The following is a 24,676-nucleotide window of genomic DNA, read 5'->3' as shown; positions in this document are numbered from 1 at the left end:
ATCATATAGATGGAATATTGCTGAATGAGGTGTTAAACACCAAACAAACAAACAAAGTCTCACTCATGATGATTGGCGTGGAATTCCAAGTGTGGAATTTTTATATTCTGTATTGTACTTTGTAATGCAACTATAGTATCTACATTCATTATGATCATTGTACCATTTTCACTAGTATTTGAATCAGTAAGAAGCTAAGCCTTTAGCATGTTTAGTACAATGTCAAGAGTTGGTTAATACGTAGGATTTGGTAGATATAGCCCAACTTGTCCATTTGTTGTGACCCAAAGTGGGAACTTTGAGGAGATTAATTCAAGAGTAATCAGCGGTAGAAACTAACATTTTTAGTCCACTAATCCTTATAATGATAACATTAGGCAAAACCCTTAAAAATGGAAAATTTCTACTAGACCTAATGATACCTTAACTGTTGGGAAGTTTGGCAAGGACTAAGGACTAGTGCCAATATTTCTAACGCTGGTAATGGATTGTTGGAGGCAAAGAGGATTTAATTATCTGCTTGGTGACTTGTATAAGTTGTAAGACTGTTGAACATCATACCATGATGGTGTGGGTCGTTGCTCATGCTTTCAGTCACTGGTTTGTCTGGTGCAGCAAGGGCGGATCCAGCATTTTCAAAAGGGAGGTCAAAATACCAAAAGCCTCTGTCATTTAATTTTACTGCCTACAACCTACTACATTTGTTTTTCAAAAGGTTGGGGGGAGGTTCCGGATGTACCCTCTGAATCCTCCCCTGGATGCACCCTCTGAATCCTCCCCTGGATGCACCCTCCGAATCCTCCCCTGGATGTACCCTCTGAATCCTCCCCTGGATGCACCCTCTGAATCCTCCCCTGGATGCACCCTCCGAATCCTCCCCTGGATGTACCTTCTGAATCCTCCCCTGGATGTACCCTCTGAATCCTCCCCTGGATGTACCCTATGTGTAGACGCTATTATTGTTTTTGGCAACAATATTCACTCACTATATTTGGGGAAGGCTATCAGAAATCAGGTTGGTTTTGAGTTAAGAGTGGATTCATAATCTACAATGTCATCCCTCCAAAATAAGAAAATTAACTGAATAGCTATAAAATGGACGATGTAGTGCCTTGTCAGTTAATTGTTTTTTCACTCATATGGCACACAAAAATTTATCATTCAATTAATGATATCTCCAAAATGTGGTCCCAACCATGTGGTCCATTTGCTGGTAGCCCATTTATTGTGATAGTCCCTAATATTTGGACCGTGGAGATATGTCCCCAAGTTACGTTTCAGTGCAACTGAATGACAAAGTAAGATGTGCTGACTTTGTGGTAAAACAGTAAAGATGTAGGTGAGATAACATGTCTTTTCATTGTCTACATGATGCTATTTTTTTATATGATCAACTCCTTGTGACGTTTCAGATTAGATAACTTACTCTGAAAGTGAGTTGTGAATTAAACAGAGTCTTCATCATTATTGCTGAGTTAGCCATATTATTGTACAAGCCAAACTCACAGTGAGTGAGGGGGTGAGTTTGATTTTACGCTGCTTTTAGCAATATTCCGGCAATATCACGGCTGGGGACACCTGAAATGAGCTTCACACATTGTACCCATGTTGGGAATCGAACCCGGGTCTTCGGCGTGCAAGCGGACGCTTTAACCACTAGACTACCCGACCGCCCCTCAAACTCACAGTGTTTGGTTACATAGAGAGTCTCAATTTCTTTTATTTTTGAAAATAAAAAATATTATAACTCTCCAAATGTTATTTCAGGGATTAAATAGTCTAATTGTTTCTTTCTTTATTTTCATCAGTATATTTTGACGAGCTACGCCCTTCCATCCAACATCCCACCCTATGGTGTGAACGACACCATTAAGACAGGTGTCTATGTAACGACAGCTCAGTAAAGCAACCTCAAGCTCAGATTGACCCTTTACCTGTTGATGTTTTAAATAGAAATCAAATAGAAGGTTGATACAGCTTAATTCTGTGTACATCGACAGTACATATTCCAATAAGCCATAGTGCCTTTTGTCAAGATGTTTTATGGCAGTGTGTACTTCCACCCACTCTCAGAGCCTAATGGTGGGATTTGTTTGATGTTTAAACATACAGAAGCAAATATATTGGGATACATCTCAATGGAACTGCTCTGGCAGATTTAGAGGTGTTGTTATACAGTTGGTGGGTGATGCGGTATGTATCACGCTACACAATGTTTCAAGATGTCCTTTCATATACTTCTGTGGTTGACTTGGTAACTGCACCTATGACTTTCAACAGAACAGTATGGATATTAGACAAACATATTTTGTGATCCCAATGTAGTTTTCTTTAGGTTTCATTGTTGGACTGGCAGATTTACTTCCTACTTTACATTTTGAGGAATAAAAAAAATATAGATCTATTTGAAATTTGAATTTTTAAATCTTTTTTTTATTGACCTATCGACTGTAATGTTTTACTACAAATCAGTAAACTAAAAGAAAAGAAAATGGTCAGGCCTTATCATATTGTGGCTGGCATTGGGTGATAATTAGATGCTGTATAGCATCATGTGTAATTATTGTTGAAATTTATGTCTTTTAGTACATATTGTAGCAAATGTTAGAACATGTGATTAATAGCTGATTCTGTCATCGTGTGTTACGTGCCACCTTGGATTGGTGTTTGCAAATCATGCTTAAAGACGTTCTTTTTTCTCAGCCAATAAGTGAACAGATACTTAGATACTATCATGAATTTAATCAGACATTGTTTTGTGTCACCTAAAATTAGTGATCAAGTCATTAAACCCTTCTGGAAAAGAACTATTATGTTATAATTACAAATTTTATATATTGCACTTAACTGAATGCAGTGTAGTTATACTGGAAGAAGTCTTGTTTCAGAAAAAAACACTCATGCCATTGGTCGTGCAACAGAAAGTAAATGTTTGTTTTCTGGAAATCTCAATCAAAACTAAAACTGTATTCATTTGTGGGTGAGAAAAAAATGATTATTCAGCAGAATCTTTGAAGAGTGTTTTATCACGAGACCTTGCCCACTGCCTTGTCAAAACTGACAGCAGCATAGCAGTTGTAGCATGTAAACACCCTCTGTGCCATACGACAGTTAACACCTACATAAAACATGTAATAAACTTCATATCCAACATGTGATGCAATTCCTACCACCTGGAAGCCAACGTACCCTTGCCACATGCGCTGACTTCTACGCTTGGTGATAATGTAATATTTGCTTTGGTTTTCTCACACACAAGACTGAAAAGAAAACAACAGCCGTTTGTCATACAGTCTGGGATTCGCAAGCAGACAATAAAATCCTGATTTACACAATAGGACATTATTCTGTCCAACTTTCCGATAAAGGTTAGGGGGACGGATTGTGATTCACTGCTTCGCGATTATCTCGATTTTCATGAACCCCCTCACCTTAGAGTTAATCCCTTAGGTCACGTTGTCCTGGGAATAACGGGACATGGTCATTATGTTGTGATATACACCAGCATGGATTTATAGAAGAGGGATGGAGAACTGGCGAAATACGGATTGTATTTGATGAATGCAGGTAGGAGATAATGATAATGTATTTATGATGCATTTCTAGTTTAGGTCCAGAATTTTTCCTCAGGAAAACAAGAAGCAATTGTTCTATTTCACTAGAAAGTGTTTTTATACGTGTTTGGCTTTTCGTGGCTTAATGTGTGCTGGGGAGATTGTGGCATTATTTGTTGTATGATTGCTGTAGAGTTGTGAAGGCTTAATATTTAGTAGTGTGCTTCTTAACAATATTTGTGTGTTCTCATAATGTTAAAGATGGAGGTTTCATCTTGATTATACCTGTGTATGATGTAGTTTTGTGGGTGATAGTTTTTTGTATTGACTTTTGGGGTTATGGGTTGGTTTATGGCCTTTTATTATGGTGTTATATTTGGTTTTCACATAATCTTGTTTAAGCACACTCAACCTACTTTTTACTGATTTGAAGTTTAACAATAGGAGGTTGAAATACTTTGATCAAATAGGCTTTCCTGTTTGCCAAAACTGTTCTTAGAAAGAAAAGGGATGACAGTTTTATCATTAGCTATGCTTCAGACATGAAATGGCTGTGTAAATATTTTGCATCTTTAGATGTTGCAAATGCAAAGGTAAATCTCTTCAAAAAGTACAATTCATCAAACAAGTACACTTTCTATGTAATCATGTAATTCAACCACATAGTTACAATGAAAAATAATGACAGAAAAAGATCAGGTAAAGTTATTATATCATCAGAAGGAATTATGTTTACATTACCAGTACCTCACACAACAAAAATCAACAAAAGTCCATTGTTTAAGTTTAAATATTTTGAAAGGACAACCAACTGAAACCACTTTTAGTAATTTAATTTCAAAGCTTCAGAAGAAAATTGTTTATATTACCTGTGCCCACATGGCCCAGGTAACCTTAACGAGGAAATACCTGTCAGGTGAGAGGAGCATAGGTTAAGACTATTAGTAATTCCAGCATCTGCATGTTGATATAGGTCATCGGGGCATTGTACATTGTAAAGGGGTCAGAGCGTAGGGGCAGCTTGTGGCTACTTGCGCCATGCTTTGTCCGAATGTTTACCTTTTCGTTAAGATGTATAACGAGAAGGCAAGTCTGTTTTTTCAAGTCCTCTGCCCCTAATAGTGCGTAGCTGTTTTGAAGAAGGCGTTTTGCCGTGTTGATGATGGAATGTTAACTGTGCGTACTAGTACTTCGCCTGTCTTAAACACGCGTGTGACAATTTGTCTTCAGTGTGATGCAGCATGTGGTCGAAATTGGAGGTTTTGGAGACAGGATTTCTGATTGCTGGATTTGTTATTGAGAAATTATGGAGAGAGAAGTAAGTTATTGATTTATGTACATGATGTAAATTTGTATAGTTTGGTTATTGAGGATTTTAAATTTTTATAATTTCACTATATCCAAGCTGCACCAGTGCAGGTAAAACATTGCTAGTGCAGGCAACTTTTATAGCCAGGTTGCACCCAGTGCAGGTAACATTTCCCACCACAAGTGCATGGCAGCAGTTATATTTAATGAAACTGGAAAACTGAATTCTTTTAGAACTGGCTGCAAATCATTTCGAATCCAGGAAACAAGAAATCATGAAATTTGTGAAAAACACAGGTGGTCTGAATGCAGTGAACTCTTGCAGAACTAATTCTTCACAATTACCATTTGAACAGTCAATCATGAGGTTACAATCATGTCAAACAGATACTTTAAAACTTTTGTTTAAGGTTGTTTTCTGGGTATCATGATGCCATTTAACAATTTACCATGTTTACCCAAAATAAAAAATACTGGAGCACATTCTCAAGATTTTTTTCTCTTTCAATAAATTTATATTCAAAATCACTGAAAATACAGTGTTTCAATTTATGATAACTGGTTCAGCCAGTATTTTGGTTGTGCAACGTGATTAATTTACTTGGCTGCACCTGGTGCATTTGTTAGAACAGAATGAAATAGTACCCTGAAGTGGATTTATGGTTGGTTGATGGTTGACAAGGTAGACACAATTTTATGGATAACAACTTCTTTAATACTGTAAAAGGCGACGTTTCGGTATAGATCCTTAAACCGTTGTCAAGCAAGTCTTGCTTGACAAAAGTATAAGGATCTCTGCTGAAATTGACAACGGTATAAGGATCTATACTGAATCGTCGCCTTTTACAGTATTAACATGATTAAAGAAGTTGTTATCCATAAAATTGTGTCTACCTTGTCATCTACCAAGTTCTAAGCCATGCCTTTAAACAATTCATGGTTGTTGTTTGTTTGTTGTTTAACGCCGCACTTAGCAATATTGCAGCTATATGGCGGCGGTCTGTAAATAATCGAGTCTGGACCAGACAATCCAGTGATTGATATCATGAGCATCGATCCACGCAATTGGGATACGATGACATGCATCAACCAAGTCAGCGAGCATGACCGCCTGATCCCGTTTGTCGCCTCTTTCGACAAGCATAGTTGCCTTTTATGGCAAGCATGGGTTGCTGAAGACCTATTCTACCACGGATCTTCACGGGTAAAGCATTTATGAATTGACATTGAGTGATGTAAGTCAAAGTTGTCATTATGTGTTAAATGATATGACAGTGATTTGTAATTATTGTTTTAGGGATTATACACTTACGTATCTTGTGAGCATTGAAATACGCAATAGAACTTTAGAGAACTTCTTTAGCCTTGCAGGATAGTGGTCGGAAATATTTGCTAGCCCTGAGGAATGGGATCTCGCCGTAACGGGAATGTTTTCTTTAACTAAATGAGTAAATTGGGTTTTGGTCTTGGTCAGGTTTGTGTCAAACACAAGTCACTGCATATCCTTTATTTTATAAACCTCCTCTGTGGTGCAGTGGACACAGCGTCTGCCTGGGGAGTGAAAGGTCAGTGGTTTGATTCCTTGGCCTCATCATACAAACAGACCTTAATATACTACTCAAAAGAAGTTAAGGATCACCCGATTCTTTCATAATGGTAAAGTTAATCTGTCATGACATGAGAGATTAACTATAGTAATATGAAAGAATCAGGTGATCCTTAACTTCTTTTGAGTAGTATAGAATGTACTTGCTGTTACCCTGGATCATGCTAGTATAATGTGTCTGAGTGGGGTATCCATGTCAGACTTCGACTTGCACTATTAAACCATGACTAGCACAAGCAAACACAATCCAAGTGCATGCACGTCTCTACATGAGTGAAAAAGTGAATGATGTTAAATGCCATTTCACCTCACCTAATCACCTCCTTAAGTGTAAACTATATACCATGAAGGTAGTGTCACTCAGTTAAGATATAGTTTTACGTAAGAATGGATATTAGGGGTTTCACAATTCACAGATGATGTGCCACATGACAAGACTACCTGTGTCTCAAATCATGCTTTAATTGACTGCCTCCGTGGTCTAGTGGTAGAGTGGAAGGCCGAAGGTTCGATCCCTGGCAGTGTCATACCAAGAGACGTTAAAAGATGGTAGTTGTTGTTACCCTGCCTTGCGCTTGGCATTAAGGGGCTAAAACAAGGACTGGTCCGGCCTGAGTCAGTTTACTGTGTCTGAGTGGCATGTTTCTGTTAAACTGAGACATGCTAATTCAGTGGGCTAGCAAATGAAATGGGCATTACTCTGGACTAGTACAAGCAGCCACATACACAATAACCTTTGCAACATTTAACTCCCTCCCCGACATGCTTTAGTGGTGTATTGATTTTAAAAACGAACTAATCACCAAGTTTTGCAATAACCCAGGCTTACACTTACTGCCTACCATTAAACAAACTGGTACATCTAATTGGTTAAACTTGCCAGAAAGTCCCAAATTTGACCAGTTAAACACATACAGAACCCCTTTCTACAAAGTGATCTTAGCACTAACATACACTAAGACAGTTGTAGTGGTAAGATTGCTTTGTGGAACAGGTCCCTGGATAATAGCAGCCATGTTGAACAAGAAGTACATACAATAACGGTGGAAAATTAAGTTTCACAAATTACAACTCCAGTTTTGCGATATATATCCAGACTTAAGTATCACAGTGTTTATTGTGATAGTTAATAGTATAGACTATAGTATTTTACATTTCGTTATCCCACCATTAGAATGTCTCTATTATGTGTACATGTATTATTTTGTATCATTTGGGGATTCCGGGGATTGTTAATTGCTTTAAGGCAGTGATTTGTCTGGTTTAAATTCAGTTATTAAGAAGTAGGTGTTGTGCTTTATGTTATCATTATAAGTCGACTAGAACTGTTAGTTTCTAAGCCTGCACTTGAATTGTATAAACAGCCTTTTAATATGCATCTAATGTTGATTTTTGACTGGATAAAAGTCACAATTTTTGACATGATCGTTCCATGACATGTATTGAACCTGCAACCTCACATTATCATGTTTAGTATTGTAACCCTCCCTCTGAGCCACTGGGGCAGGTCACGAAAGGCAGTTCAATCTTGACCTATGATCGTGGGTTTGAATCCTGGTTCGCTCCAATTATGTTTCTAGGTTTGTCAGCACCGTACTCATGCTCGTGGGTTACACCAAAGTAGTAAATGTATAAGACCGGCATCACTTTGGGATTTCCTGCCACACCAAGCTGGCACGCCGTCATATAACTGGAATACTGTTCAAAGCTGCGTTAAAAACCCAACTCACTCACTCATGGAAAAAGTGGAAGCCCTTAATACCGTCAACCCAAATTCAGTTCACCACTTGGGAATAATATGTGAAACCGATTTCTTAGTTTTACCCTCTGTAATATTGCTGGTCGATACTCATGATATCAGTTACTGGATTGTGTGGTCCAGACTCAACTATTTACAGACTGCCGTCATATAGATGGAGTATTGCTGAGTGCAGTGTTGAACAACAAACTAAAAATGTAATATTGCTGGAATATTGATAAAAGTAGTGTAATGATATGGTACAAGTTTCTGATGCATGAGGGGCGGTCGGGTAGCCTAGTGGTTAAAGCGTTCGCTCGTCACGTCGAACACCCGGGTTCAATTCACGACATTGGTACAATGTGTGAAGCCCATTTCTGGTGTCCCCCACCGTGATATTGCTGGAATATTGCTAAAAGCGGCCTTAAACCATACTCACTCACTCACTATTAATGCATGAATTGGGCCAACTCTAGTAAACAAGAATAAGTTCTTAAAAACAAGGATGTGATGAATGCGCACTTTACTGACTGTGGCAGCTATTCATAGTTAATGCAGCGTGGATAATCTTGTGAAGGTCTGTTGGTCTTAATGAAAAACATGATCCTGCTGTCATAATCTGACCTCTGAAAGAACCCATAGTAAACTTCCTATGGCGGAAATAATACATATTACTTAATTCATAAGTCAAATAGTAATATAGATATAGTTAAAGATTTATATACATGAGTGAGTCACTGTGTGTTACCATGTTCTGCCTGAAAATTGTACACTGTGAATAATTTCATGTATTGCATGCTTATCTTGGGGTGCTTCATGTGTTCGCTCTTCATGACATCAACCCAAAATTTTATTCGCCTCATGGGAATTATATGTGAAGCACATTTCTAGGTTTCCCTTTGCCTAATATTGCAGGAATATTGATAAAAAGCAGTCTGCGACTTTAGCCACTAGTCTGAAGCCTGAGTCCACAAAATTTCTGTTTGGTCTATTATAAAGCTCCAGTAAAAAAAAATCCATATACAGGTCTAGCTGTCTCAAAAGGTTTTGGCATAGACTGAAAAAGTGGTGTAGAGCCTCACTCACTCACTTACTCACTCACTCACTCACTCAAAAATTGGAAAAACAGGATATTACAAGAAGATCCGGGTTAGAATTGGTCTTCAGCAACCCATGCTTTTCTTAAGAGGCGACACTGCTTATCATAAGAGGTGAACTGACGAGGTTGACGCATGTCATCGTATTCCAAATGTATGGATCGATGGTCATGATGTCAATCACTGAATTTTCTTGGTCAGACTTGATTATTTACAGACTGACGTCATATAGCTGTAAAATTGCTGAGTGGGGCGATAAACAACAAAGAAACAATGAAACAAACTCCCACCATTGTTAGTTTCAAGTTGAACAAGACCAGCTCAGAACACACTGCTAACAGAGCACCAGATAACTTTTGAGTTTTTCCTCTGGGGTTTCTATTTTAATTGGGTTGTTACATTTTTCATTGGGTAACCAATATTTTTTCACTCATCTAGTCATCACTCTATTGTTTTTTCCCAAAAATTAGTGAACATTTTATGATTTTTAAAAAATAAAATAATGTTTTAGATGTATGTAACTGTTCTAAATATATAGGCTTGACTTGGAAAGTAAATTAGCTCGTAATTGTTTCGGAAATTAGCTCCTTTGTACATATGCTGAAAAAGCTTCATTGGGTATTTACGCGAGCTGTATACATTTGAGTTTTTCATTTAATGCATGCATTTCTGTACGCATGTTAATTGAAGTAATTGGTTTTTGAGCATTTTTAGGGGTTATTTACGCAAATACACTGCTTATCTGTAGCTCTGTGCTAATGACATATACGTCCCAATGGTTAAATACGGTATGTCAAAATACAGTAAACTTGCTACAACTTGGATGCAGCTTCTCTCTTCACTCAATCAGTTTCCAATCCAATAGAAAAATCACATTAGTTCACCAAGTGACCTCACGGTCATGTAGCATTACTGGCGACTACAGACTACCACATGAGTGCCTCAAACGAGATTAATAGTGCCCCCCCCCAGTGTAAAGTACATGTCTTAGGGGCCTGATTGACTATGGGATACCTGTGGATAAAAGAACAGGTAATTGAATTATGTTGTGGCTAAGGTATGTCAGGTTAATCGTTCTGACAAGCTTGCTGTGCTGACTGTTGGACTGAGACTAAATGAAGGTTATTACCTGGCATTAATGGAGCTCAGTGCTACTGAAATAGAGTACAATTGATGTAAACTGTTTGGAGATTAAAGAATTGAAACTGACTTATTGATGGAATGCACTTGTCTGCATTCAATCAGTTCTTTTTAATGTTTGTGGAAATGTTGATGTTCTGGGAAAATTGCAGTGAGATGTTTTGTGTGGATCAAAGCAATTTAAGAAAAATTTGTTTTTTTCCTTTTTGTCTGCAGTAAATGTGTAACAAATTGAATACTGACAAAAATGTTTGGACAAATGTCCTTGAACCCTTGAACATAAGGAGAATATCAGAATATGAGGTAATGCCATATTTATTATTATATATTAGCCTGCCCTAGTTTTATGAAAGTCAGTGTATTAATCGTATATCAGCATATACATGATATACTCTATATATGAGTATGGTAAATATCTTGTATGGTTATTCTTTCATGACTCGAACTGGGGGCACAGTTGTCTAAGGCGCCACAATTCGCTGTGCAATGTGGCATCCCTAGGGTTCGCCTGAAACCCATGATTGTGGGTTTGAATCCCTGTTTGCCCCGAATATGTTTCTTGGTTTGTCAGTACCTTACACATGCTCGTGGGTTTTACCACAGATGTAAATGTCTGCGACTCGCATCACTTGGGCTTTCCTCCCACGTTAAGCAGACACACACCGTCATATAACTGGACTACTGTTAAAAGTGGTGTTAAACCCAACTAATTTATTATGTACATTTAAGATCTTGTAATTCCACCCCAATTGCATCTTTTGGAGTGGTCAAATAGCCAAGTGGTTGATACAACATGTCAGAGATGTGGTCCATTCCCAACACTGGTACAATGCGTAAGACTCGAACTTGTCATTCAGTTGTGATATGGAACATGGGGTAGCCTAGTGGTTAAAGTGTTTGCTCGTCATGCCAAAGACACGGGTTGGATTCCCCCACATGGGTACAATATGTGAAGCCCTTTTCTGCTGGTCCCCGCCATGATATTGCTGGAATATTGCTAAAAGTAAACCAAAATCCATCTTCACTTTGATTCACTCTCATCATCACTAACATTGGTAGAATATTTCCCACACTTACTAGTCCATGAAAAGTAGACCTTGATGAACTGTTTCACATTATCAAAACTGGCAATAAAATTTGTTAATCCTTGAAACTCATAAAACCAACATTTCACGGGCTCAACAACTGAACTGACCACTTCTTCAACTTATTCTTAGTCAGCCCGGGGCATAGCCAGTGTCAGGAGGCACACCTGTATAGGTCAGTTTGGGTCAGTCTTAAGCCGGACCTCGTTTAACCATTAATCACCTGGAATAGGCCTGCAATGGTCTGGCGCTCATTTGAGCTGAATGTTGTGTAAAGGTAGGTGCCCACCTGGGATTATGCCATGGCATGTTTGACGACCATTAGGATCAATGGCCAGTGTTGTTGAATGCTCAGCCACACTAGACATGAGTGAATGGATGGATTTGCTTCGAAAGTAGAATTGGAGGAAAATGGTTTGTTTAGTGTAGTTTTCTTTTGAAGTTTGTGTGTTTTGTGTATGTTTGAGGAGACTTGGTAATTAAGCCATCTAAGACCTTGTTTTGTTATTGCAAGGAGAGAATGAAACCTTTTTGTTTTGTTCAGTATTATCGAGAGCTTATTTTGGTTTTGTCAATGTTTTGTTTATTTTGTTCTGGTTTGTTTTCTGAATGTTCATTGACCCCCTCCTCAAAACAGTTTGTACAGGATAAACAAAATTCATTTAAGTCATTTCAGTAAATGTAACTATTGACCCTTACCTACTTTACTGTCCTGATTTTTATGTTTGATTTGTTCCATTTAGAAGCAGTTGAGGGGCAGTGGGGTAGCCTAATGGTTAAAGCATTTGCCTGTCACACCGAAGTCCCGGGTTCAATTCCCCACGTGGGCACAATGTGTGAAGCCAGTTTCTGGTGTCCCCCGCTGCAATATTGCTGGAATATTGCTAAAAGCTGGGTAAAACCAAACTCCCTCACTCACTGTTGAATATTCTAACTCCGTGTGTCCCAAATCCTTTCAGCCTACTTGCCTGAACTTGGCTATAAGCATTATTTCATGTTCATTTTGATGTTATTATTTGACTATTATTAGTGAACTTACAAAACAAACTGAATTTTACAAGACTCGAGCTTTGGACTAGTGGCTAATGTCACAGACTGCTAACTACTAGTAGTAGTAGTCTTTTGATAGCTTTCAATGATTTAGGATGGATCTTCAGTGTTCGAAATTAGGCATAAAGTGACGGGATTCTTGTCATGGACCGGTCTTGTCCTTAAGATCATGACTGATTAGGTTCCTTTTGCCAAATACTAAAGGGGGGCACGGGTGGCCCAGTCGTCTAAGGTGCCGCGATTCGCTGTGCAGAGTTGCGTACCTTGGTTACGCTAGAAACCTATGATTGTGGGTTCGAATCCTGGTTCACCCCAATTATGTTTCTAGGTTTGTCAGCACCATACCCGTGCTCGTGGGTTTCCCCGAAGTGGTAAACGTCTGTGACCTGCATCACTTGGGGCTTTCCTCCTAAAATTAAGCTGACACGCCGTGATATAACTGGAATACTGTTAAGAGCGGCGTTAAACCCAACTCATTCACTCACCAAATACTATAGGAGAAAACATCAAGGACCCCCATTAATTTCAAACACTGGCTGTAGTCATGATAAGGCTGAAATATTGCCGATGTGACAGCAACATTTAACTCCTTTTCTCAAAAACTGGATTGAATAATGTTTCAAGCATACTGTGTATGAGAGTGATGCGTGCATGCTGACATTCAATTTATTCATGACAACCCAAAGTTTAAGACATTGGGTTTATAGCTTTTAATGTTGGATGTCAGCATGGTCATTTAGTGTGACAATACTTGTGTAACCACTTGTTATCTAGCTAAACATTTCTCTATGGATCCTTTGCAGGAGTTGCTTTCCCTCCCCAACCAGTTTTCTTGCTTGTGAAATGTTTAGATTTGTCATTTGGGTTTTAAAAATGTAAATTTTTTTTATTTATTATCTGTTGTCTATTTCAAAGGGTAGGGGGACACGGGTGGCCCAGTATTCTTAAAGTTCTGTAATTCACAGTGAAGAGTGGCATCCTGTAGGCGTGCAACAAATCTTTGGTAGTGGATTTTGTCCTGATTATGTTTCTAGATTTATCAGCACCATACTCGTGCTGTAAAAAGCAGTAAATGTCAAAGACCTGCATCACTTCAGACTTTCCTCCTACATGAAGCTGACACGCTGTGATATAACTGAAATGCTGTTTGGCTTTAAACCAAACTTCCCCACTCACTCCAAAGGGGAGCCTGAAACGAGATGTACACTACATCACACATCTTGTAGCTCACTCACTCACTCACGGTTGATAAGCCACTGAGCCAGTCAATATTCTCTGTTCTAACCATCACTCATATACACACTGTCACTTGCCTAAAATGCAAATTTATCTTGGAACCTCTTTTCAAGTTCTTGGATCTTGAGTTTATGCTTGTTTGGTTGAATGATCAGTTGTGGTTTGAGCTTTGACATGGTGCAAAATATGTGCTCATGCTTTATTATCAGACCAATTGATTAGAATATTTTGCATGATAGATTAAGTTGCCTACTTGCACTGATGTACAAATATTTTAGTTGATGTTTCTGCTGACAGCATACAAGAGGGTGAATTGTTCCACATGGTTGTTTGTGATGTGTCTGATATTGATTTTACGACTGAAACTAGTACAATCTATGTTATCAACATCCACCAGGGATGGGAAAGTGCATCCCTTCTCCTTCACTGCTTGGTCCACCATACGATGAAAAGCAATGTAAACTTTTTTTTTTTGGTTTGTAGTCAGAATTGCATTGATTATTATGCCTAAGGTGAAAATTGCAGTTGTGTTGGTTATTTGGTTGATTTCAAGTCTCTTAATTAAGCTGACCCATTCCCCAAAGTAAATGCTAAGAGAACGTAATTTAGTTCCAATACTTCATCATTAACTTACTGTCTTCTTTGTACATATTAGTTTGAGACCAGTAAAGATCTGGGTTAAAATTGATCTTCAGCAACCCATGCTTTTCATAAGAGGCGACAGGTGGGATCGATTGGTCAAGCTTGCTGACTTGGTTGATGCATGTCATCCGATCGTATCCATATTTTGTAGATTCATGCTCATGATGTCAATCACTGGATTGTCTGGTCCAGACTCGATTATTTAGAGACCGCCATCATATAGCAGGAACATTGCTGAGTGTGGAGTTAAACAACAAACAACTTTTGATGCAGCTGCAGCGTTCCTGTTTACCGGTAATTACCAGTTTTATACCGGTAAAATTAGGAGTGGACCGGTAATTCATGTGACTGCCAGTCCCTGTGGACCGGCAAATAAAGTACCTGAACAAAACATCAGTGATATTCATATAAGTACATTTTTCGAACAAAGTCAGCTTGTCTGTTACCATAATTTTCAGCGACTTTGTCTCGAAATATTAAAAAAAAGAGAGAAATTTGTGTGAATGATGTTTAGATCCAACTAAGTTACTTCAGAGATGACATCTTTGCACTGAACATGATGTTGAAAGAATTAAAACCAAATAAATTTCATACCTTTTTTATTTGTTGAAAGTTGGGACTGGCAAAAATTAGAGTTAAATTTTTTAGATTTGCCAGTCCACAAGGACCAGCAGTTTCAAAAGCCAGTGGGAACACAGAGCTGGTGACGTTACTTCTGAAACAAAGCTATGGTGGCCAATGGGTTGAGGGTATATCATATACTACTCAAAAGAAGTTACAGAACACCTGATTCATTTATCTATCAAGGCATGACACCCAATTCTGTCATTTGACTACAGATGACCTGTAATGGCATGACAGATTCATTATAGTAGTATGAAAAAATCGGTTGTTCTTTAACTTCATTTGAGGAGTATATCATCATTGAATGCGTGTCGTAAAAGGCGACTATGTTTGTCATTAGAGGCGACTAACAGGATCGGGTGGTCAGGCGGTCAGGCTCGCTGACTTGGTTGATGCATGTCATCATATCCCTATTCATGGATCGATGCTCATGATGTCAGTCATTTGATTGTTTGGTTCAGACTCGATTTACAGACTGCTGTGATATAGCTGGAATATTGCTGAATGTGGTGATAAACAAACAAACAATATCATCATTGAGCATGTTGACTGGTTATTAATACACTGGATTTATTTGAAGGTGGAAGCTGCGAATAGCTAGAATATTGCTGATGCGGCCTCAAGCAACATTTACTCATTACTCATTACTCGAAGGTGGAACATGCTGCTGGATTCAGTCATCTTGTACTGTACTGAAAAGAACCCTCTCAGTCACATCTGATGTTGGTTGATCAGATGTTGGTCACACCAACATGTGCAAACCCTCCCTTGCAGGTATAGCACTGCTGTTAAAACAAACCAATAAAAGCTGGTAGGGTCAAGATGTTGCTCCATATGTGTTGATTCTCTTCAGAAGGTTGACCTTGTCCTGCTTGTACAGGGCAGTGCAGTAACCTTGTGGTTAAATTAAGTGTTGTCTCTTCCTAACAAACCCAGGTTTGATTCCCCATATGGGTACAATGTTATAGGCCCATTCATGGTGTTGATTAATCTATTTCTCTCTTATGCCAGTGTAGCCATTAATTGGTATGTTCGTTAATACTGATTTTTTTCCAAGCATAATTGGTCTTTTGATGTTTGATGACATTGTTTGATAAAATGTTCTGTTCCTTACATTGACACCAGGGCATGATGTTAAGGTGCATATTTGAAAGCTGCAATTTTTATCTCACCCCATCCCACCCAATCACATGCTGCCCTACCCAATCCCATTTTACTATGCCCCTTCAATTCCAGCCCAAACACTCCATGCCACCCTGCCATGCCCTACCCTATGCCACAATCCCCTCCCCCCCCCCCCCCCCCAACACTCCATTCCACCCTGCCATGCCCTACCCTACCCTATGCCACAATTCCCCACCCCAACCCAACCCCCCAAAATCCATGCCACCTTGCCATGCCCTACCCTATGCCACAATTCCCCACCCCAACCCAACCCCCAAAACTCCATGCTACCCTGCCATGCCCTACCCTATGCCACAATTCCCCACCCCAACCCAACCCCCAAAACTCCATGCTACCCTGCCATGCCCTACCCTATGCCACAATTCCCCACCCCAACCCAACCCCCAAAACTCCATGCCCTACCCTGCCATGCCCTACCCTATGCCACAATTCCCCACCCCAACCCAACCCCCAAAACTCCATGCTACCCTGCCATGCCCTACCCTATGCCACAATTCCCCACCCCAACCCAACCCCCAAAACTCCATGCTACCCTGCCATGCCCTACCCTATGCCACAATTCCCCACCCCAACCCAACCCCCAAAACTCCATGCCCTACCCTGCCATGCCCTACCCTATGCCACAATTCCCCACCCCAACCCAACCCCCAAAACTCCATGCTACCCTGCCATGCCCTACCCTATGCCACAATTCCCCACCCCAACCCAACCCCCAAAACTCCATGCTACCCTGCCATGCCCTACCCTATGCCACAATTCCCCACCCCAACCCAACCCCCAAAACTCTATGCCACCTTGCCATGCCCTACCCTATGCCACAATTCCCCACCCCAACCCAACCCCCAAAACTCCATGCTACCCTGCCATGCCCTACCCTATGCCACAATTCCCCACCCCCACCCCCACCCCCAAAACTCCATGCTACCCTGCCATGCCCTACCCTATGCCACAATTCCCCACCCCCACCCCCAACACTCCATGCCACCTTGCCATGCTTGACCCTATGCCACAATTCCCCATCCCACCCCACCCCCAACACTCCATGCCACCCTGCCCTACCCCAACACAACAATGCCCCATTCCATCTCACGACCTGTGAAGATCCTGGTAGAGAATAGGTCTTCAGCAACCCATGCTTGTCCAAAGAGGTGACTAACGGGATCGGGTGGTCACCTCTTTCAACTTGGTTGTTCATATCCAAACTACATAGATTGATTGCTCTTGATGTCTGAATCACTGGATTATCTGGTCCAGACTTGATTATTTACAGACCGCCGTCATATAGCTGGAATAATGCTGAGTGCGGCATTAAACTACAAACAAGCATGCCTTTTCCATGAAGAGTGTTGTGTGATCAGTGTTGTGGTATTCAAGGCCTTATTAAAGCGTTCAAATACTTTTGTTTGACATGTGGAGGACATTTCCAAATTTAACGCATCAGGGACAAAATTGATGAATGATGCAGCTCCCTATTTTGACTTGTAACATTGACTTGGCTTTGCATGTGTTTTTGATAGGTGCCACTGGTGGGGCAGGATATGCTTACCTTTTCATGAACACCTGGTATCAGCACTATTTAATAGTGATTCATAAACACATGCTTATGATAAAGTTGAAGTCATACAGTAAAGATTTTTCACGATTATGGAAAGTTTTTTTATCTTTTTTAACTTTTTAGTGTCTCTTACATATATTTTGCTTCAGTTGTCAGCAGTTGAAATTAGTGGGCGTCTTGAGGCTTGCTCCTTACTATTTGAATCCAGAGTTCCGTCAATCTTTAAAGTTCAACAATAGGATTGACAAGGACCCATTGACTTTCATGCATAATTTTAAACACTGGTAGAACTATAACTACTAATAGGGTAGTATAAGCCTGTTCATTCACTTGCGGTCGATTGCTTTGCTTAAGGAGCCAGTAGGTAGTCAAGTAGCTTAAGTGTTGGCTTATCATACCAAGGAACTGGTATCACTTTCCAACATGTCTACAAATTGTGAAGCCGCTTCTCATTGGCTCATGCCAAGTTAATGCTGGAATATTGTTACAGCTGAAATATTGCTACAGCAACAATAACCACTACTAACTATCATGGTTTACTTGGTCCAGACCTGATCTTCACCTCACACAAAGTTCACATGAATTGTTGAAGCAAAATTACCCACACTATCTACTGATATTATTATTAACATACTGGCATTGTGAATATGGTTTAGTTCCCTGTTCAGGTTAATGATATCCTTCTGAGGACCCTAGATTTGAAGGCAGGAATGTCTCCAGCTTTCTGTAAAGGCTGACATTGAATTAATGAGCATTGGTTTGTTGCAATGTCTATCCTGACTGAGTGTGTTTCAGCATGTTTTGGAAGCATGCATGGCCACTGTGCCATCAAACCACTTCTCTGCCCAGCCCAGTTTCAATTATTTCAAGATGTAGAATAGAGCATGATTTACTGACTGGGCCACAACACAACATTCACTCTCCCACTCTTGAGGAAATTGTTTTTCATTGATTTCATGACAGCAAAATGTTCAATATACATGAAATAATTCAGATGAAGTAATTCAGTTACAAACTAGTTTTTAACAGGCACATAATAACTCAATATAACACAGTTTTAACACAAGAACTGGCTAATTATACCAGTGGGTGTACATACGCTTCTTTGTAACACCTGGTGGATATAGATTATTTCACCTACTTGGCATGTATTATGTGCATGTATACAATGGTTTATACATATGATGTTCAGAAGTCCATGATGATGCATCTTAAAGGGATTGTCTTATATTTGCATTTATTTACATGTGTCAACTATTAAACGTCAGCTGTTGGGAGTTGAAAATTTAGAAAAACCCAATTACCTTTCACTCTTTTGAAGGAATAATTATTTTGTGTGCTTTATGTGAGGAACGGGACAACGATATCAACATTTTTACACGTTTACATAAAATATTAGGAACAATATGGCTTCTGTCTTCTGGAACCTTGTCTTTTATGTATTTTCCACTTTATGATCATGTGAAGGTTATGATCCAATGTTCAGGTCTGTAATCCATGTTATAATCATTTATACAGGGCTTATTGATTCCATATGATCCAGTTCAGATGAGTACATAGTCAGCATAATCTCATGGCTACAAGCTAATAAGCACCAGAAGCTTAATGTTCTTTAAGAGTTACTAAGGAGGTTTTCAGCCTCGTACTATGGTGTATGTTTATGTTGTTTTCACCCTGAACATGTTTTTTCTGGTTAATGATATCAACAGTTGGTTATGTTTAGTTTGTTGATGTTTCATGTAAACAGACAATCAAGTTCTACTTTTCACTCTCTGAGGTGGGAAGGTCAAATATATTTATCAAGATGAATGTTTGGTCAGATTATGATATAGAATGTTAAACTTAATATTTTAGTACTGTACTCAGTGACTTATCTAGACCTGCTCAGAGGCTGATCATCAGCTCCAAATGTCAGTGAAAATTCCCAAATCGGAATAAAAATGTCCCTATTCATGTTGATATATAGCTCAAGAGTTATATGAATGTTGCTTTGTTGAGTTGACTTGTACCAGGATACCAGGGACAATTGAGTGAAAGAGGCATCATTGTATTAAATGCAATATATATGTAAAAAAATATCTAACTTTTTAAAAAAATCCAAAATTTGCACAGAATAATGATTGTTTCACCAATTTGTTTGAAATCGCACATAAATTCCTGTTGACTAGTTGAAAACAGCTATGAAAATGTTCAATTTTGTAACAAATCAGTGAAAAATGTGTTGAGGTTAGATCCTCAAAGAATGCCTTTTTTTCTGTGGTGATATGGAAGTCTAATGTGATCTGCGGTGGGCATACAGTTTGTGCATAGATGAAAAGACATGTAGCAGGAATTCCTGCCATACAATATATGTTTCTGGAACTTCAAGGACAGACTGTTTCTGTGTAGGTGCACAATGGAGGAATGTGCCAACCTGGATATTCTTCAACATGTGCATGACATGCTTGCTGTGCCTGTATGTTTTTGCACAGTAACTCCAGTTTAGCTGCTCCAGATATACAGGAAATTAACACTTTGTGATTTGGTATGGACAACCTGTTGGAAGTTCCTGTAAGGCAAATTGGAGAATGGGTTTGTTTTGGTTGTAAGTCGTTCCAGTACATTGTACAGCCGAAAATAACCGCAGGACCGAGTTAACGGTGAGCTGTTGTTAGTGCATTTCTGGCTGCCCACCTGAAGAGTGCTCTTTGCTTCGAACATGTGGTTCATGGTAGATGTGTTTAGCAAACATATAGGAATAGCACTTCCGCTTACAAGTGGTTGTGAAATCCCATTTTAGATTTCACAGATAAATAATGCATTTGTATTTCTGTTTAGTTTCAATCACTCTGTCGATTTTTTAGATAATTTATCACATGAATAAAAATCTTGTGCCATTCTCCTTGGTGAATAATAATCTGACATTATTTATTCAGAATGATATCCAAGAAAAAAGTCGCTATATGGCTGAAATAATGCCGATGCGACGTTAAATTTTAAATTTTAACTCACTCACTCTAAGTGATTGACATCATGAGCCTCGATCCATGCAATTGGGATACGATGACATGTACCAACCAAGTCAACGAGCCTGACCACCCGATCCCATTAGTTGCCTCTTACGACTTGTTTGTGTGTTTTGTTAAATCAAGGTTTGTTAGTAATGTCATATTCTCAAAAATTAAGTGCCCTTAGTGCTTAGTACATTGACAGAGGGGACAAGTTAAATTTGTTTTCAGAGATGGATTGGTAGTGAACTAGCTTGATTCAAATGTTGATGAAACGTTTTTGATAAATGTTACTGGAAAATAATATTACCTTTTTCTGTGTAAAACAATAAATCTGTTATATATTCGACAAAATATAAGCGTTTTGGTAGTTGACGCTTATAAAGATTACTTACAGATTTATCTAGAAGTTGGCCAGTTGGCACTTATTGGGACAGGGCGCTTAATCATGTGAATACAGTAATATAACATGGTAAACACGAGCCAACTAGATTGGAATGTTCACAATGAGGTGAAAAGGTTGCAAGTTTTCTTCTAAAATTGTAAATTCCACCTAAATAGTTAAGGGTCACTTTATGTTTGTGATTTTTTTGTCCTCACTATCTAATTTATGAATGATAGCGGGCCCTGTATGCGTCATACTGGAAATGTGCCATGTCAGATGTTTAAAGTATAAGGAAAGTATTTAACTTAAAAACATGATTTGAAGAATTAATGATATCTCACAGGAGATAAACAGTAGAAGACATGGAGAAAACCTTTCCCTGTCGGACATTTTGTTGATTTGCAAGCGTGATTCATAGCTAACGATAACCTTTGGTTTAAAGACGTCTTCGTTTCTTGTTTGTGAGAAAAACAAGATTTTGAACACACCATATGTAAGATTTCCTATATCAAGTTAGTGTTAACATTTAGTCCCACTGAGAACAAACCTTGGCTGACGCCAAAGCTAACACAATCTAGAGGAGAGAATTCTAAAAGCCACAGGATATTTCATTCGAAGCTCTTAAAATTTCTCCAGTTTGTTGAAGAAATACTTCCTTGGTTTAAGAAAAGGTGCCCGTCCATGATAGGAGTCGTGGTGAATTGAGTAGTTTTTTCAATAAGTCAGATCCATGAGACTGGTGTCACGTCTGCTCCAGAGGAAGAAAGAGATACAGTGTAAAAGTTAGTTATTTGGTTGCCAGTTGTGATTATTAAAAGAATTTGTTACATTTGTAGAAGTTGCTTTAGTTAAATCTTTTATTTCATAGAATATAGTAAATAAAACAGTTGTAATGTCAGGTCACAATAAATTATTAGATTTTCATCCAATTTAATTTTCTTCTTATTTTGTGGGATGCAGTATATTTTTTTGCATGGAATTTGTGTACATCAACTGACGACAGGTGATTCACAAGAAGCGTAAATGTTTAGTTGAACTGCATTTTGTATTTCATCAAGTAAAGAAAGAAGGAACCAATAGTAATTATTTTAGTCTGTAGATGTTTGGGGAACAATAGATTTATGGTAGGTAGGAAGTTTTGGTCGTGAGGCTATGGGGGTTGAAAATCAGACAATTATTTATTGTGTCCTAATGGAGGGCATTTTAGAAATGTTGATTCAGTTGGAATTATTAACTTTCTTCTGAGGAAACGTTTTGGAAACGGTAAGCGATAATTATGAAAAACAGGAAAATCTCCTTTTCCATGTTTTCTGTATGAGAATTTAACTATGAGTGCATTTAACCTCTCTTGATCGATAATTGCAAACGCAGGCCAACTAAAAATAAATCACTTTTCAGTGTTGGCAAAAACAAGTTCATCCACTTGATATAAATAATGTTGTTAATCCTACAAATTGATTGAAAAGTGTCCAATCCTATTAGTACTATCTACCTGTACACAACTTCATTTTCAAAGTAGAGTAGCAGACGCAATTTCTGCCTCCTCATTGGCAGTTGTTTTTTTTGCGTCTGCTCCTGGTGTTATTCAGTGGTTGAGGTGAAGGGAATCTGCAGAAACAGGCATCAGATCAGTGGCGTTTTCCACACAGGCTATCATCTGCTACACTGACAGAGAAATTTGGGATAATTGGATTGCGTAGCGTAGTCGACAGCAAATTCGCGATCGGACTCTGCAGTGGTTGTTCTAGGGAGAATTATGTACAGAATTCTGGATAGCCTCCAGTAGTTGTGTGAGTATTTTGCCATGAGATGTGGAGTTTCTTGTTTTGTTGGCACTGTTGACTAATAGTTTTTCTTCCAGGATCAACGTGTAGCCAAAATGTTCACTTTTATAACTTGTCTGCAGTCAGTTCAGATGCACTTTCTCTCATGACAGGCTTCAACCATTTGCAAGTGATGACACTCGCATATGTGGTGTCGTCTGCTTGTGGACTTTTTGTAAAGTTTGCTTCAGGGCCAAAATTAATGCAATCTTTTTATTAATTTTATCATATCCTTGAATATTGATTTTGAAATGTAGTCTTAAAGTTTTCAGGAAATTATTTTCTGTAAGTTGTTTGCAGATATTTGCTATGATCAGTCTTTTGTCAACTAGCTTGTGTGTTAATGTGATAAATAATTCCTTGGTAGTTTGCCAAAACCATTTTCTGATCGTTTTTAACCCAAGGTAAGAGTGCAAGATGTTGTCAGTTGTGAAGCTTATTATGTTATGATGCCAACTGTGACAGGCATGAATATACAGTAAACTATGTTTATAACGAACACACTTATAATGAACTGACCGATATATCAAACGTTTTTAGTCCCAACCATTTGTTGTATATATGCTCAAAAAATGCTTATAACTAACAACCATTATTACCAACTGAAATTAGTGGTCCCTTCGAGTTTGTTATAACTGTAGTTTCTGTGTGTGTAAATGATGTATATTCTGTTGATGAAATAAGCGAATAATTAGTTTGGTTTCAACAATTTCAGGATGAGTTGACAGTATCTGTAAAATGCTTTTGTTGAGGTTATGAAAGGCCAAAACAAATTAATTATTTGTTTGCAGATTTGTCCGGTAAAACTGCAATATTTATATATTTTTTATGTAAAAGTATCATTTTTATTGGTTTATGTTTGCATTTTTAGCTTATTTTCACATAAAATATTGAAGAATACATTCATTACTCCTGAGCAGGCAGTAGGCTCCCATGTAGTTCTTTTTCCTTATTGAACTTTGGATAATGTCACAGACAATATTGAACAATGACTCATGAACAGGACTAGTTTATTTTTTGCTTTGAACTGTATTTTGGAGTTAAACATGTTAAATAGCATCGTACATGTTGTAGCGAGGAATGATACTCACAAAAGTTGTTCTAGTAAATGAACTTGTATATTCCAACAATTGGTTATTCAATTTGTTGTAGCCTAGATTTAATCTTTGGACATGTCTGTATCTCTTGAGTGAGTGAATGGTTTTACGCAACTTCTAGCAATATTTCAGCAATATCATGGTGGAGGACACACTTTGTACCCATTTTGGGAATTGAACTGTGTATCTCATGATCATATTCCACAAACTAGAACTCTGTGAAATTGAAGGTAGCCCACGTACTACCGAGCTCTTTCACTAAAAGACATCTTCAGTAGTGTCATAGATGTTTTATATTTATTTGAAATTAGTTTAATGTTTAACCTTGTAAAAAGTGGAATACGTAGGGCTTATTAAGGGCTGGACAGCCGGCTAGTCTTGTGGTTAAAGTGTTTGCTTATCATGCTGATGACTGCGTTTGATTCCCCACATGGGTGCAATATCTGGAGCCCTGTTTTAGTGTCCATTACCATGATATTGCTTGAATATTGCTAAAAGTGGCATACATCCCAACTCATACACTATCTTATAAGGGACCACTGTTTAAGACATGTTTCTGCACCC

General features: G+C 38.6%; 1 protein-coding gene across 2 annotated transcripts in view; it reads left to right on the top strand.

Annotated features, from left to right (window-relative positions):
* Positions 1-24,676, top strand: part of LOC124132670 (microtubule-associated tumor suppressor 1 homolog) — a 167,017-nt gene that overhangs the window by 7,965 nt on the left and 134,376 nt on the right. Inside the window, exon 1 of one of the 2 annotated variants that reach the window (XM_048388239.1) lies at positions 4,718-4,872. The exons of the other annotated variant lie outside the window; for it this stretch is intronic. Coding sequence (XP_048244196.1) covers positions 4,861-4,872 — 12 coding nt within the window. The 5' untranslated portion in view covers positions 4,718-4,860. Of the gene's footprint in view, positions 1-4,717; positions 4,873-24,676 lie in introns of those variants that run through there. 2 annotated transcript variants of the gene reach the window in all.

This window comes from Haliotis rufescens, unplaced genomic scaffold, assembly GCF_023055435.1.
Source record: "Haliotis rufescens isolate VD_foot unplaced genomic scaffold, xgHalRufe1.0.p SCAF_7, whole genome shotgun sequence".
Taxonomy (NCBI): domain Eukaryota; kingdom Metazoa; phylum Mollusca; class Gastropoda; order Lepetellida; family Haliotidae; genus Haliotis; species Haliotis rufescens.
This window is presented reverse-complemented; position numbering and strand designations above follow the sequence as displayed.